This window comes from Bidens hawaiensis, unplaced genomic scaffold (assembly GCF_021521415.1).
Source record: "Bidens hawaiensis isolate Kalapana, Puna unplaced genomic scaffold, B.hawaiensis_p1.1 tig00029013_1, whole genome shotgun sequence".
NCBI lineage: Eukaryota > Viridiplantae > Streptophyta > Magnoliopsida > Asterales > Asteraceae > Bidens > Bidens hawaiensis.
The window spans coordinates 738-18,748 of NW_027494776.1; the positions used below are offsets into that span (position 1 = coordinate 738).

At 40.5% G+C, this 18,011-nt stretch overlaps 1 protein-coding gene across 1 annotated transcript; it reads left to right on the plus strand.

The window, feature by feature from the left end:
- Positions 1-207: 207 nt before the first annotated feature.
- LOC143578087 (uncharacterized) lies at positions 208-1,078 on the plus strand. The gene is made up of 2 exons (XM_077061752.1): positions 208-792; positions 905-1,078. The coding sequence occupies exons 1-2, from the start codon at positions 208-210 to the stop codon at positions 1,076-1,078; spliced, it is 759 nt and encodes a 252-aa protein (XP_076917867.1).
- Positions 1,079-18,011: the final 16,933 nt, after the last annotated feature.

The following is an 18,011-nucleotide window of genomic DNA, read 5'->3' on the forward strand; positions in this document are numbered from 1 at the left end:
TCTCACTTGCTCAAAAGTTAAAGCCGAACATCGAAAGCCCTCGGGTTTGCTTCAACAACCAGAGATTCCTCTATGGAAGTGGGACCAAATTCCATGGATTTCATCACTAAACTACCAAGAACCACTCGTAAGCATGATTCTATTTGGGTTATAATCGATCGTCTCACCAAATCTGCTCACTTCGTCCCTGTTAGTGAAACCTACAAAATGGAGAGGCTGTCTCAAATTTACATCAACGAAATCGTGACACATCATTGTATTCCCTTATCCATAATCTCCGACCGTGACAATCATTTTACCTTCAATTTTTGGCAATCCCTTCAAAAATCTTTGGGGACCTGTGTGGATCTTAGTATATCTTATCATCCCCAGACAGATGGTCAAACTGAGAGAACCATCCAAACCTTGGAAGACATGCTTCATTCTTGCGTAATCGAATTTGGAGGAAATTGGGATGATCACCTAACTCTCAATGAATTTTCCTATAACAACAGCTACCATACTAGCATCAAATGTGCTCCTTTTGAGGCTTTGTATGGTAGGAAATGCCGAACACCCGAATGTTGGACCGAGATTGGTGACTCACAAGTTATTGGCCCCAAATGGTCCAAGCAAACTCTGAAAAGATTGCCATCATTCAAGAAAGACTTAAGGCCGCTTATGACCGACAAAAGAGTTATGCGGATAATCGAAGGAAACCACTTGAGTTTCAAGTTGGCGACCGAGTCTTACTCAAAGTTTCCACCTGGAAAGGTGTTGTCTGATTTGGGGAAAAGGGAAAACTCGCTCCTAGTATGTTGGACCTTTTGAGATTCTTGAAAGGATTGATCTAGTGGCATACAAACTCAAACTACCTCAGGATTTGTGTGGTATTCATGACAGTTTCCATGTTTCTAACCTCAAGAAATGCTTAGCCGATGATACTCAGCCTATTCCTTTTGATGATATTCACATTGATGATAAACTTCAATTTGTTGAGGAACCTATCGAAATCGTGTATCGTGATGTCAAGAAACCTAAGCGAAGTGGAACTACAAGCAAGGACCCTAGTTTACTTGGGAACTTGAAGATCAAATGAAACGGAAATACCCTCATCTTTTTCAATCCAAAACAGTTTCCACTATTTAATTTCGGGACGAAATTCCTTTAAGCGGGGAGACTGTAATATCTATGGATTTTTCTTGCAAAAACGCTAGTCTTTTGTGCTTGTATTTAATAAAGTTCTCGTATTAATTTCATCGTCTACACTTATTAGGGTTGAATTATGCGTCATTTATTGAATAACATTATCCTTATATGCATAATTATATGATCCTATGATCATTTTATCATAATCGTGCTTAATCGTTAGTATGACACGTTGAACTGGAATGCCTAGATTAATATTTTATAACATGTAACAAAATATTGTTATTATTAATTTTATCCTAAGTATTTAAATTAATCATGTGATTTAAAAATGGAACATTCTAGAACCTTCTATCTTAACCTTGTTCCACAAGTAAATTTATCTAATTCTTATAATTTAAAAAAAAGAAAAAAAAATAATGAAAAAACAAAAGTGTCGTGGACTTTTAAAAGACACATGTATATATATATTTATATATATATACATATATATATATACATATATATATATATACATATATATATATATATATTATTTTTATGTTATCTTATTATTAAAATTATTATTAAGGTTATCTTTAAAGTTTTAAACAAGTTTTATCACTATCCCAATTGTATTCAAATCTTCTACCTTTCACTATAAGTAGAGCCTCCCATTCTCATTATTTTTCACACCAAATCCCATTCTCTCTTTTTTCTCTAAGCATAATCAAGTAAGTTTTACTATTTTCTTGGTTGTTCTACATATTTCTTTGATTTTGATCTTGTTCTTTTGAATTTCTTTTAGTTTGTTCTTATGCTCTTAAGTTTTCTTTTGAATCTTCATAATTGTTCATATACTCTCACCATGATCATCATAAATTATTAATAAAACCCTTACTTTTTGCTCTAAAAGATTATGATGATCATGGTATTCCAAGAAATCATAATTATTTTCACAAGATCTTGGATCAAAGTATAATTTTTTCTATGAACAACTATGAATATTCTTATGATCTTCAAAAACTCATAAAGTTATCATAACTAAAAATTATATTTACATAATTGGTCCTAACCGGGGGGTGTGACATATGTGCATGCACATGGTCCTAGTATGGTCCAGCATGCGCGAGGAAACTGATTGAATCAGTAGACCAAGGATTCGCGTAGCGTGACCCAAACTGATTGCAATCTGCGTGATGTATGGACCACCGAGCAACGACCATCGGCCCTGCCTGTGCGAGTGCAGGTAAAAGTAGCCGGCGAACGCGTCCGCAAGGTTGCATTGCCTTCCCATCAGCAGGCATCGCAAAAAAAATAAAAGAAACAAGTACCAGAGGCTGTAGTGATATGCGCCCTGCGCACGACCCTTATTGACACGACTATCAACTTGTGCATGTGCCTGTACAACCAAATGATATGTATGATATCATATGATACGGTGAACATACCTATACAACTGGTCCTTGATGGCTGAGGCCCTGAGGCTGGTATCGGTCTGCTCGAATAACCACTGCCAATCGTGGTCCATCAATGTCGCAGCTCGTCATCCAGGGTTGGTATATGCTCTCTGTGCATGATTGTCATCCGCAATTTCGTAGAGCGTGTTGTTAGTCCAGTTAAGGTGCCTTTTGAAGTTCACATGCTGGCTCTCTACTCTGTTTGTTGTATGTTCGCAGAAGTTTAGTCGGTCGTTAATCCCGCAAGATACAAACTTTCCTATATATCATTTATCATCAATATAGTCCCAGACCTATGAAAAATATAAATTTATGAATGTATGAGTAGATTATCAGTAACTATACATGTATTAAAGACTTACCGTGTTTCCCGTATTCGGCTAATGTTACTTCCAATTTCTCGTAGTTATATTCGTAATCATGGGTTGTGGAAGACTTACACAGTACATGTCACTAGCACGAGAAATCATCACTCATATCTGTCTGATAAAGATTTTTCCACTTTCTCTTTATGTTCTCTTGGATGTGCCACATGCATAGGTTTTAGGTAGCATGAGGGAACACTGTGTCACACGACTTCATCAGGGCTAGGTCTCTGTCTATGACTATCACGCATGGCTCCATACATTCCTTGGGCGTACCTTTAACCTACTCAAGCGCCCATATGAAGTTCTGTTCTCGTTCCCTAAATATAATTGTGTGCACTATACAGAACAACTTCGACGTCACAACGACAAACTAAACAAATGGCCAGTTGCACATGTTGGTGTTGTACGTCGTGTCAATCAACAATACATGGGGAAACGCATGCCATATTTTATACGAATGATCCAATATGTGATACACGAACCCATTATTATGCAGTAAGTTTTCATATCACATCTGGCTAGAGGGGCCTACACGTATGACCAATAATTGGTATCGGTTTTGTAAATACACCAGAGTTTATTTTGTTGCAGTGAAAAATTCCTTTGACAAAATATTTCTTTATATAAACAAGGATTTAGACACCCTGGTAGTACAAAATATTTGTTTTACATAATCTTGTTTAAAAGGAGTTTAACAAAATGAGCCCAAAGATTCTTCAATATCTTCAATAAGCTATCTCCATATTATTCTATCATCATTTATCATTGACTACTACTGATTACCTGAAAATGTTTACGTCAGCGAAAAGCTGATGAATAACATTAACAGATACAAAGTCCTTTATGTTGGAAAGAAGTTAAAACTCGTTTAATTATAATTATTAATAGTATATCTACACAATTAGCAAGACTGTTTCACTCGAGTGTACAACCACGGAGTATACTAGTTTTTTTACTTAGAGTAACCGTAGTTTTACGCATTCCTATAATGTAACATCCGCATTTCTGTGAATAAATAACGGAAAGTTTTATTATTATCGGTGTGTCATTAGTTTAATTGTGTGCGTGTTTGTATTTGGATAAGGATTGGGTTGGTATGGAAGTGGATGGCGGGGCCCATAGCCTCCTATATAAAGCTATATCTCATTCCTTTCACCATTTCTGTCCACCATAACACACACTAAAACACACACTTTCTCTCTAACACCCGAAACCAATCCTGAGCTAAAAGAAGAAAGAACCTCGTGTGTGAACACCATTAAACACCAAGAATCATGTCCAGATCCTCGTGGTGTTTCAGATCTGAACCTAACCCGAGAACCGAAGGTGGGTTTTGTTTAAAAAGGTTAAGTTTTAGGTCGATTTTGACATACAAACTGATAGAATGGTAGATAAGGCTGTAAAATGTAAGAAAAACATAAACTTGGTAAGTTATAACCTCTAGGGTGCGTTATAAGCTAAAAAGGTGACGGTTGGACTATGAGAAAGATGGTTATACAAAGTTGGTACAACCTAAAACCCATAAAACGAGTAGAATCGGGTCCTAAGGAAGAATCTCGGAAGAAAATGGCCTTAAAATGGTAAAAACGAAGTAAAAGGGGGTTTTTCGCATGAAAAAGGGCTTCGAGTCGCATGCCAAGCGAAATCGTATGCGAAGCGAAATCGCATGCGAAGCGAAATCAGCATGCGAAGTGAAATCTCATTCGAAGCGAAATCTCATGTGAAGCGAAATCTCATGCGAAATTCCTTGTGAAATGGCAGCTCAACCCCAGCCAGGGGCTCTGCCCCTTGGACCCCCGTTAGTTGAGGATTTCAATAACTTAGATGTAGGAAGTAGTAGTATTGGATAATTGACACGCATAATGTATTGTACGGTTAGCCGTGCATAACTAAGGAAGGGCATTATCATTAACGGCGAGAGAAACCGACTCTAGGTGAGTTCTAGCCCCTTTTATGCGTTATGTTTTTGGGGCTGTGTGCATACTCCTATGTGATAGATAATACACTTACTTGAATGGTAAGTTTATGATACGTGTATGACCATGTATTGAATGTTATTATTATATGTTGATTGTATGAATGATTGATGATACAGGTATGGTTGATGGTACGTGTAGGTTCCCAGCCGGATCTACACGAGATATCTCGTTTTACGTTGCGGAATCCCTACGTAAGACGTTACGAGTGTAGAAGACGATACGATTAAACACACGTTACAATAAACAAATACTCGTTATATTGCAACCTTAAACACGTGATATGTATCACTAATACTGGACTCGTTACACGTAAACTGAATACACTGATTGAATCCCTCCTGGTGTTATTGATTAAGCCGTAACCTAATCAATATATAACACGACAACTTCGCCTGGCATGTTCAGGCGAAGTTGTCACTAACTGCGCATAGTTCACAAGTTCGCCTGTATCAGCAAACTTGTGAGCTAACTTCGCTTACATACAAACACAAATCCAAACGACTCGATTACAGACACTAGACACTGAACTACTGACATCATGTACCAACAGACTCCCCCTTGGCAGTAGCTTCATCTCTTTATCTTCAAACACGTGTCTTGTAATCTTCAACAATCTTGAATCTTCATCTTTAAGCATTCACTCCTTCTCGTACACATACCGACACAACTCTTTGATATTTCCTCGCTTCGTCTTTCCAAGCAGGAATATAAAAGATTTTCTTCTCATTCAGCACCTGTAGATCAGCTCGAGACAGGTTCACTAGATGCATCGGATCATAGACTCTCAGCAGCTCTTGTTCATCTTCGTCTTCCATCACTGCTTCAGCTGTCTCACAATCTACATACCACCACTTCAACTCTTTGAGCACATCCTTGGGCATTTGTTTCATCGGCACTTCTTTCAAACACCGGATCGGTTTATACTTCATAATCATCCAAGGCTTGCCATCTGCTCTCAACCCCTAATCTTTATCTTTGATAAGTTTACCCTTCTGTGGTTTCAGCAGCTCGAACTTCTTTTCCTTTATACTCTCCTTCCATACTATCTTCCCGATGACTCTAGCCATATTATCATCACTTCGATTTATCAATCCCAATCTGGCTAAGTTTTTCACTTCACATTCTGGCAGTGTGTTCAACGATCTCAACATTCTTTTGAAGTACTGAATACCATCATATCTCTTAATCACGAAGAGCCTCAACTGCTCATCGTATATCCAGCAAATAATCCCTTTTCTCGCTTCAGCATAGCCTCTAATGTTGTAAGTCTTCTTAAAAATAGTAGGGACCGCTGGTTTCTTCGTTTTGAAGAACCACTGAGCATAGCCTTCTTTCCATCTAGGCTGCTCTTCCCATTCAGTTTCATCATTTCCCATCTCTTTACTCATATCTGCGTTATCGACTTCTGGAATCTCATGCTCTACATTCTCTTCTACTATCTCTCCCTCTTCTATCTCATCATCAATCACAATCTGTTCACCAATCTTCTCTATCTCATCACTCGGTAATACATCATCATCACACATAAAGTCATCATCCATCTCCTCAACCTCCACTACCACCACATCATCACCACCAGCTGCAGTTGTCGACTCCCCCTGAGTTGTGGAAGTCCCAAGAGCTTGTACAGTTCTTGGCAACTCACCACCTGCACCTTTCGATGCATTGGGATCATCGTCTCAATCATTTCTCCTCTTGGTCCTCAACTCATCGCCTTTACAGCTCGTCTCCCCCTGAGATGCCAAGAACTCCTTCAGAGCATCTATGATTTTTCCATGTTCTACTAGCAGGGACGACTGCATCTGATTCTCTGCAACTAGGGGTTGAATAGCCTGGGTCTGGATAAGATTAATCCTTGACTGCTCTGCCACGACCCGTTCAAGTGCTGCTATTCATTCAGAGTCTGATAGGGTTGCATCGAAATCAAACCTCATATGAGATATATCGTGAGTGTACTGAGGAGGGATTTCTGATGTAACCGGGACCTCAGAAGTAGGCAAAGACGTAACCGCAGGTGGTATCGTCACCGATAACCCTGCAGTGGCCACAACCGTCGACTCAATAAAATGTGCCACGACCTCCGTTGGAGTAAGAGTTGGAGATGGCAACGAGACAATCTCCGGAGCCGATAGTTGAAATGAAGTGAGTGGGAGGCCAAATGAGGATGAGGTAGCCACCACGGGAATGTCCGTGGCGCTTGGCCTTGTAACCTGTAATGATGAGGGAACCATAGTCATACCGGACAGTGCGGGTGGGGTGAAACGTACCACCCTCGAGCTCTCACCGGCTCCCGATCCTGCACCTATCCGTTCCCTTCTTGATCTCCGGATCAACTGTTGAACTTCTTCTTCATAGTCTGACTCACTATCATCATCAGCTCTCTTTCTTTTCCCATGAGTCCGTTCATGTGTTACCAAAATCCGTCTCGCTTCGGTCAATTCATCATCAGAATCTGAGTCAGCCACCGTTGTAGCTGCCCTAGTAACATTCACACCCGAAGCTTGTTCAAACGAGACCTGTACATTCTCCTCTGGATCAACCCTCTCCATGTCAAAAAATCCCTGACCGCCAAACTCTGCGTCAAGATCTATGTTTTCCTCCGGTGACACAACAGGAGCAGCAGGTATAGCTTGAGGTGCTCCTGCCTGTTGTGGTGCCGGGTCCCGAAACACGTCCCCACGAGCAGGCACATACCCCGGGTTGATTAAGTACCCGAATAGTGGAGTATGTCGAGGACGGAGCTCAGGTTTGCTCCTCGCACTGGAGGATCTGCATTGGGCAAAGATCCTTTTGCTCACACTTTCTACATATCGGATTGGGCGGCTCTGAGGTAGCGTTGGAGCAACATGATCCAAGTTCATTTAGAGAAATCTTGGATACATGATAAATCTCTCACGCGCCACCGCTCTTCGTTGTCGATCGATCTCGTAGAAGACCATCTGACTAAAGCTGTAACGCTTGTTATAAGTCAGAGCAGTCATAGCCGACTGCATGGTCGCGCCCATGCCATCAGTGCCCGCCTTTCTCCCTGACATGCAAACAATCATGACATGCATGAGAAAGCGCCACTGGTCAAGCAAAAATCCCTTCCTTCTCTGGGTATCTCCCAAAGGACCTGAGTATCCCATCCTCAAAAACGCTCCATCACGGAAAGGAGCTACAAAATCTGTCGGGTCATCTCTTGTCTCATCTCCAAAACATAAAGCCGCCCGGATTTGTTCAGATGAGAACTGAACAATGTGATTGTTGACTGTTGCTCGCATCACCGGGGGCTCGACCCTACAATCATATTCCATGGACTGCCAAAAATCCTCAATGTTTGGCAAGGATATTGGCAGTGTTGTCGTAATCGCGTGGAATATACGCGAGCGTAGTAGGAATGTGATGATTTCGCAGAAATCATCAACTCCGCTCGCCTCCGGGTCTAATGTTATATACATGTTGTGACCCGGGAAGAACTGTCTTTGGTTATCACTACCGTCATCACCGCCTGCACCACCTATAGCAGCCATATCTGCACCAAACAGACTAAGTTAGATAAGCGACAAAGCAAATCACAAGTTCGCCTGTTACCATGAGCGAAGTTGTGATCTTTTCAGTATAGGCGAAGTTAAAGGTGGGGCGAAGTTGGGAAACAACTTCGCTTCAACTTTAACTTCGTCTGTTAACTGTTAAGTAAAAAAAGTCCAGGCGAAGTTAATGGTAACTTCGCCTAACCTCAGGCGAAGTTACGGACAACTTCGCCTAAACCTCAGGCGAAGTTACGGACAACTTCGCCTAAACTGTAACTTCGCCGAATATGAAACGGCATCAGTTAGGTTTATCGAATGACGTGATTTGGTCAATTTTGAGCTTGCGGATCTCGTAAAACTTGATTTAATGACGATTTAGACGATTAGATTGATTATGAACACGTAAAGATACGTTTGAAAATCGGTTGTTAAGGGTTCGAAAAACGAGGACGTGAAACGGGTCGAATCGACCGATGATAAACGTTAATGAACATGATTAATCTATTCGATTACCCTACACACCTTTAAACACGGATTAAAAATCGAGAAAGAATGAACAGATGATAATCGATAACTTCTTTGTAGGTTTAAGAGATTAAGTTCGCTGATTGACAGTAAGATAAGTTCGCTCCGGTTTGAAAATAATGAACTGTTTGACCTTTACTCTTCTTTATATAGGGTCAGATTTATTCAGGCGAAGTTATGGATAACTTCGCCTATTGCAGGCGAAGTTATGCACAACTTCGCTGAAATTAAAAAATTTCAAAACAAACCCCATAATTTGAACAATTTGCAATTAAGTTTTAAAACAACCTTTAATGTGTTAAATGATACGATCAAGACCAAGTAACCAGATAGAAAATCATACAACTACATAAGTAGAAAAATTTTAAAAATTTAAAGTACACGGGATCAAATTTCAGTCTCGATAGGGACTACCATGTTTTAGAAAAGATCCGAACAGGAATCATACTAACTACGTGACTGTCACACAGATCCGTGTTCAGCTTTATTATGACATAAAGAAACAGGTTGTAAGCAGGTAATTAACTTAAAATGGTTTTCATCATTTCTGTGATACGGGTTCGGTTCAATTAAGCTCAAAACTTAAGTGGGCAACAACTCAGAGATTATGATGCCTCCTATTTATTCTCAAAGCGTATTTGGCTTTCCCCAAGTCACCCCGAGTTGACCTCGACCCGTAGTGTCTGATTAAATAGTAGGAACTCTTCGATCTTTGGACTCTTAATCCCGTTCTCTATCTTGCATCTTGATTGAGAAGTCTTATCATTATGAACTCAATAATGTCACAATAACTAATTTTTTTTTTTTTTTAAGTATTCACACAAACTTCAGATAAACTACTGCAAGTCCCGAATCTGGATCACTGCAGTTTCTTGACACGCTATCTTCACGGGAATCAGAACACTCACGGGCTCGTGTATGACTGGGTAATCTCTTTTCTGCCTATCATTCGAAAAGATATATATGGAGACATGCACAATTGTTAAGAAGTTTCCACGTAAAATCGAGTAGATTTAGTTAGTATCACTTCTACTTTTACGCACCATAAAAAGCTACCATGACATACAATGACTGTTCTAAAGTCTTTTAGGCCTAATAACTTCACTAGTTAAGCACACAGAATCAGTATATCTATCACTTTCCAAGGTTGGATCAATTTTCTGTTAAACATAGTAAAGGAACTTCTTACGAAGTATTAGACTTGAAAAATAATTTCATCTCCCGGAAAAATTTTTAACTTCAATTGCCCCGATCAAATTGAAGTTTTCAGGTAAACGGCTATCCCGAAGATCCAATGGATCAGCTGGACCGACCACATACAAGTATGTGTCCTTCTAACTAAGTATGATCGACTACTTTTCAGCGAAAGAATAAAAACACATCATAAACCGCCCCGGTCACTTTCAGTCATCTGGTTAATGGCTATCCTTATATTCAACAAGTAGAAATGAGGACCAAACATATCCGAAGATATGTCCTTCAAACTGAGGCAACCGACATAATTCTAAACGATAGTGACCTTTTTTTTTTTTTAATAAAGATAAAAACATGGTTACTCGGGATTGATCATCCCATTCAGCTCAACAAGGTTTTGAAATCTAGTTTTGTCAAACGCTTTCGTAAACATGTCAGCGAAATTATCTAGCGTATCAACCTTTTCGAGCACAATCCCGTATAAAATGATGACGGATGTCAATATGTTTAGTTTTACTGTGTTTTACGGGATTGTTAGTTACTGAGATAGCAGCAGTATTATCAATGCAAATAGGAGTATGAGTGAAATTCAGACCGTAATCGCGCAACTGTTGTTGAATCCAAAGAACCTGGGAGCAGCAGTTAGATGCTGCCATGTATTCTGCTTCACAGGTTGAAATCGCGACTGAGGTCTGCTTCTTGCATTGCCATGACACTAATCTGCCACCAAGAAACTGACATCCAACTGTAGTTGACTTCCGACTCTGATTGCACCCTCCATAATCAGAATCTGTGTAGGCGACCAACTCCAAGTCTCCTCCTCTCGTGTACCACAACCCCAGCTTAGGCTTGCCTTTGAGATACCGTAGAATCCTCTTCGCACCCTTCAAGTGAAATTCCTTTGGGTTTGCCTGAAAGCGAGCACAAAGACAAACAGCAAAAATTATATCAGGCCTAGAAGCAGTTAAGTACATTAAAGAACCTATTATTGCCCGATATTGAGTTGGGTCCACGTCTGCATCGTTGTCTGAATCAGCACCCAATTTGTGGTTGACGCAGACTGGAGTATCGTATGGAGTGCTGTCCTCCATCTTGAAGCGTTTAAGAACATCATGGACATACTTAGTCTGATGAATGAACATCCCATCTTTCTTCTGATCAACCTGCAGTCCTAAAAAGAATGTTAGTTCACCCATAGCACTCATTTCAAATCTCTTCTTCATGACGGCCTCAAACTCCTGACACATGGCCACTTTTGATGCAGCAAAGATGATGTCGTCCATGTAGACTTGCACCAGTAGAAAGTCGCTCCCTTTTCTTTTGAAGAACAAAGTGCTATCAATATTTCCCCGTTCAAAACCATTTTCAAGCAAGTAGTCGGATAGTGTAGAATACCAGGCACAAGGGGCCTGATGTAGCCCATACAGTGCTTTACTTAGCTTGTATACGTGATCAGGAAAGTCTGGGTCAGGAAAACCCAGAGGTTGCTCAACGTACACAACCTCATCGACTTTACCGTTAAGAAAAGCACTCTTCACATCCAACTGAAAAACCTTCATCTCCTTATGTGCAGCAAATGCCAAAAACAATCAAATGGCTTCCAATCTTGCCACAGGAGCAAACACCTCATTGTAATCAATCCCCTCTTGTTGATTAAAACCTTTTACAACGAGCCTCGCCTTGTTCCTGATAATAATCCCTTTTTCATCTCTCTTGCATTTGAAGACCCATTTTGTGCCAATCGCATGCACATTCTTTGGTTTTGCAACCAAGTTCCATACCTCCATCTTCTTAAACTGGGCTAATTCTTCTTGCATGGCTTCGACCCACGAGTTGTCCTTGAGAGCCATTTGATAGTTCTTTGGTTCAATCTGGCTAATGAAGCAGGTGTACAAGCACTCGTTGATTATGCCTGAATCTTTAATGCTTGTATAAACACATGCGTGCTCATTCAAGCTTTGTCTTGTTTGTACACAGTCGGACAGATCACCTATCACATTCTCCAATGGGTGATTTTTGTGAACTCTCGTAGTCGGAACCGCACTGACATCTAGATTGTCTTCCAGGTTCGAAGGTAGCTCATCAGTGGGTGATTGTTGTTAAGAGTGAAACGGATTGAAAAATTCTTCTTCAGTAGAGGCAGCAGGGGTATCGACAGCTTTTGACGAGGAACGCTGACATTCATCATACTTCGGTCGTTGCACATAATTGTCTTCCTCATCAAAAATCATACTTCAGGCAGCAGGGGTATCGACAGTTTCTTGCTCCCATTGTAAGAGGGTGGATTTGTAACGCCTGTTAATTCCGATTTTAAGAAGTAAAAGTTTGTAGAGTATGTATAACTCTCGGGACTTAACCGACGTTTCTTGGGAGCCTTTACGTCATCCCCGCTACGTTAAAACACTTAACCTTCCTTACAAGTCGCCAAATCTTGCAAATTTGAGGGACTTGAATGAAACATATTTGTATTATATCATAAACAAAAAAACGAAAAGGGTGAAACCCTAGCTGCTGCTGCGATCGGCCTCTTGACCAGCCCCCCTCCCTTCTTTGCTTCGACTTTTTGATCAATTCCAAGCTCCTAGAAGTAGTTCAAGGTATGTACTACGATCCCCTACACTCTTTTTGCTCACCCATAATCGTTTTGATGCTCAATTTTGCCGAAACTTTTCGTTGGACAGATTTTCGGCCAAGGGGTAATTGACCCACTTCCCGTGGATAAAAATTAGAGTTTCTGGTGTAGAAAGATCCCCAGGTATGGCATTTACATCATATTAAAATTTCGGGGTCATTGGAGGTGTTTAGGTCTGTCAATCGATTTTAGTTCGAAAACTAGGGTTTATCGGGTGTAGAATTGCAAATTGTTGAGTTTGATGCGTTAATTGATCGGGTGACCGACCGAATCAGTCTGTACAGCCCTAGGGGGGTTTAAGGGCTATGGAAAAATTATTTTTTTGATGCTCAGGGCTGTCGTGGTTAGTGCTTCGTTAATTGAGTCAGCAGTGCGCGAATTTTCGTTTAAACGTTGAAGTAAGAGTTTTAAAAATGAACCGTCAACCCTATCAACTCGGGTGACATAATCTTGACGAATGAAAAGATTTAAAACGGAATTTGGTCCGTTCGGGGCTGATTCGTTTAACAAATGGTTTTAAGGTTTATTGCACGCGCATTCGACCCGATTTGATTATCCTTGGGCCTTGGGCCAAGTGTTGGGCCCTAGGCCAAGTGTTGGGCTTGAACGGCCCATTAAGCAAGAGTGTTCTTCGGTCTAGTTTAGTAATGCGTTATGTATAATTTACAGGCCATTGCTTGTGATTGTGCACTTTGGGATTTCCTACCTTGTTGCAGGTGTTCGGTCGATTTCAGGTGAGCCTCCTTTTTAACTCTTTTTAAGTTTTGGGCTAGCATGCACACCTAAGTGTTTTTCTTACTTGATGAAAGGTTTTGAATGGTTTTACATAGGCTTGCTAGTACTGGTAGGCCTTGGAATGTTATAGAATGTGTATGTATATATATATATATATATATATATATATTTATCTATATTTAGAATGACCAATATTTTGTAGTCGTCTCTACTACTGAATGTTGCGTATTCCTACCTTGTGTTTGCATGCGCCGAATGTTACGTGTTTGGGTTGTACGTTTGTTCGACCCTGAATGTTTGTAGTCGTCTTGACTACTGAATGTTGCGTATGCCTACTTTGTGTTTGCAGAAGCTGAATGTTACGTGTTTGGGTTGCACGTCTTCTCGGCCCTAAATGTTATTATTGAATGTTATATATATATATATAGGAATGCATGTATAGAGATGCTCATACGTAAGAATGACTATTTATTGAATGTGGTTACCTAACCGATGTACTTCCGTTTACCGTTTTAAAACTGTTGGAATGATTATTAAAACTGTTGCTACTTATTTAAAACTTGAACTCACTCAGCTTAAGCTGACTTTGTGTGCATGTTAGTGTGAGTTTCAAGTTAGGAAGAGGATGCCTTATCGCTTGGACGTGCACGGAGCTATTTGGACGGTGAAGGGCATACTGGAATGAAGAATTACTTATGAACATTTTATTTCAAAAGACTTTTAAAAGTTATACTAAATTTTGATTTTGGGAACTCATTCATCTATTTACGTTTCCGCCGAATTATACTCTATAATGCTATTTTAATGCAAAGAATTGTTTTTTTTAAGTTTAATTATTTTTACGAGTGTTTCTGAATGATTACCAACTGTGGGGTTCCCGGGGGTTCGGGGACTTACAAGATAGCCTCTCGTATAAGCGGAAAGTGAGCACTCTTAGTTAAACGGTCCACAATCACCCATATGGTATCATCATTCTTAGCTGTACGCGGTAGCTTCGTTATGAAGTCCATGGTGATGTGTTCCCATTTCTATTCGGGTAACTCCGACGGCTGTATCTTTCCGTACGGTTTCTGGTGCTCGACCTTGACTTGCAAGCAAGAGTGGCGTAAATAATCCCATTGGACCCGTGACTCTTACCTGGGAATCAACTTGCTGGAGGCCATGCTCTTGCTTTAGAACATTCTAGTATGTGACACTCTAACAAATTTGAAAATCAAAACTTAATCTAGGGCATCCCGTGACCGGTTCAACAAACTCTTACTCGTGTTCGCGTTCATCCGTCAAGCAAGGTGAGTTCTTAGCTCCTTTTACATGCTTTAAACGCTTTATACTTCGAGGTGGAAACATGCAACTTATTTATTCTATGTTTTATACATGCTATTTGATTCAAGCTTTATTTCATTATATTTGTTATGTGTAATCATTACAAGTGTATACTTAATCGAATGTACAACCATTAACTTGTTAAGCCCGTGGTAGTATGATGATAGATCTATTGGCCCGACCCGCCCACTCAGGCCTCGGGTAGAGGCCTGTGTGTTCAGAATCCGATGATCGTTAAACATTAAACATAATAGTCTAATCGTGGATTAGACGACTCGCTAAACGTGTCAAAGGTTTGGTTGTAATCACAAAAGTATATAAAGTAACTTAACACATATGGAATATTTTCAACATATAACTTATTTTTAAAACCTATGTTCTCACCAACTATTTTTAGTTGACACTCTCACATGTTTTTCAGGTAAATGGAAATTAAGTTATGAAGATTCTTGATGTTTCACATAAGGGATGAGTCAGACTTAGAAGTTTAATAAATAAATTGCTATGCCATGTTTTCTATTTGGTTTGAACAATTTGTTAGTTTATTTTAATATGATTTTTACATTTAATACCATGTGCATGATTTCAATCTACGCACGCCCCGGCGTTTCCGCCTTCGGCCGGGGGGTGTGACAGATTGGTATCAGAGCCTTGGTCGTAGAGAGTTAGAAACCGACCTACGTCTAGGAATGTCCCTTAGGTTGAAATTATGTGCTATTAAATGTCCTAACTTTTTATTTTTAGCATGTCTCTCGATTCCGTCAACTCTTTCATAAAATCCTACATCCCCTTGCCACCGTGGGACGAAGACTACATTGCCCTATTTTATAGCAAAACATTTGCTTTATTATTCCATACACTTTTACTTATCCACCTTATATGATGATTTCTTAGAATGCCTACTCGTCACGATGCCTCCAATGACTCCAATGACAACAGCGACAATGACACCCCCTAGCAACTGTGCTCGCTCAAATGGCTACTCTTTTTCTCGCTATTGTTAATTAACTCCACGGAAAAACAACAATAACGAAAACAACAACAATAATGGCAACAACTACGATCAATCCTACCGAACCTTTGTTGCATCAAAACCTACCAAGTTCACCAGCTCGGAAGGTGCCACTAGGTTGCTACAATGGTTCGAGAGCACGGAAGCCGCTTTAAGCATGTGAAATTGTCCGAAGAATCTAAGAGTGAAGTATGTTGCTAGCACCCTCAAGCTAGGGGCCTTGACTTGGTGGGGCACTCAAATCAGGACTCGAGGTCGTAAGCCGGCCTTGGCTCTACCTTGGGCCGAATTCAAGCACCTGCTGACTAGATAATATTGTCACAATAGCGAACTCTGAAAGATGGAAGCTGAACTTTGGGGTCATACCATGAAAGGAGCCGATGTCCTTGGCTATACCAATCGTTTCCAAGAACTATCACAGCTAGTACCCCACCTAGTCACTCCTGAGGAAAGAGCCATTGATCGCTATATAGATGGCTTACCTCCTTCAATGAGGAGCATAATCTTGACCATTGATCCTAGAACCCTCAAAGATGCTATACACCTAGCTAGTACCTTAACCAATGAACTAGTCAAGATCAGAATTTTGGGGAAGGATTCGGGGAAGCAAAAAGAGAGAGTTCAAGAATACTAGCTACCAACCTAACAAGAAACCAAAAACCACCAACTATGCTGCAGTCACCCCTGCTGTGCCCGTCCAAGCTGTTGCTCCTACTAACCAAGCCCCGACTAGGGAAGGGTACTCTGGACCTCACCCCCTATACTCCACCTACAACTATCATCACCCACCAAGTTCCCAATGCCGAAAGTGTACCTATTGTGGTTGATTTGGTCATCTAGCCCCTCGATTCCGAACTTCCCCTGCTGCTGTTAATCAAGCCATGGTCACCAACCCTGCTCCACCAAACAATAACAATGCTCGTGCTTGCTTTCAATGCGGTGGTTTGGACCATATCAAGAACAACTGTCCACAATTGGCTCCAAACAATAACCAAGCCACTTATGGTAGAGCTTTCACTATTGTTGCTTCGGATGCACGTCTAGATCCCAATGTCATAACTGGTACGTTCCTATTAAATAACCACTTTGCATCCATACCATTTGATACGGGTGCGGAAAGAAGTTTAATATCACTTGATTTGAACCCCTTGTTAAATGGAAACCGGTAAAACTAGACTCCCCTTACACCGTCGAACTGGCTAATGGTAACACTGCCCAAGCCAATACTATTATGCGTGATTGCGCTTTGACCTTTGATGACCACTCTCTTAATATCGATCTAATTCCCTTTAAGCTTGGTAGTTTTGACCTAGTTGTGGGAATGGATTGGTTATCCCGTAATCCAGCCGAAGTTGCCTGTGCCGAGAAGCTCATTCGTATCCCGTTAAAATCCGGTGAAACACTAATCATTCAAGGAGAAAAACCCGATCGTAACCTAAAAATCATTTCTTGCATGAAGGCCCATAAATTTTTGAGGAAACAATGCTATTCCTTTTTAGCCCATGTAGTTGACAAGAAATCCAAAGTGAAAAAGGATTCAAGACATTCCCGTTATCAAAGACTATCCCGAAGTTTTTCCCGATGACTTGCCAGGACTTCCTACGACTCGACAAGTCAAATTTCGAATCGACCTTATACCCGGTGCAACTCCCATAGTCAAAGCTCCATACCGTTTAGCCCCCTCCGAAATGCAAGAACTCTCTAGCCAATTTCAAGAACTTCTTGACAAAGGCTTCATCTGGCCTAGTTTCTCACCTTGGGGAGCTCCTGTCCTTTTCGTCAAAAAGGACGGATCTTTCCGCATGTTCATCGAATACCGAGAGTTAAATAAACTCACCATCCAGAATCGGTACCCACTACCGAGGATTGATGATCTCTTCGATCAGCTTCAAGGAGCCACTTGTTTTTCAAAAATTGTTCTCCACTCAGGTTATCACCTACTGCGAATTCTCGATGAAGACATACCCAAAACCTCCTTTCAAACCCGCTATGGACACTATGAGTTCATGGTTATGCCCTTTGGCTTGACTAATGCACCCGTAGTGTTCATGGACCTCATGAACCGAGTTTGTAAACCTTATCTCGACAAATTCATCATCGTTTTTATTGATTACATTTTAATATATTCAAGAACCAAAACTGATCATGAGCAACACCTTCGTCT

Bases quoted from the DNA above. Each gene is read 5' to 3' on its own strand.
- LOC143578087 (XM_077061752.1), top strand. From the start codon at position 208: ATGGAGAGGCTGTCTCAAATTTACATCAACGAAATCGTGACACATCAT. The intron at 793-904 runs GTATGTTGGACC...TCTAACCTCAAG, and splicing joins AAAGGGAAAACTCGCTCCTA to AAATGCTTAGCCGATGATAC.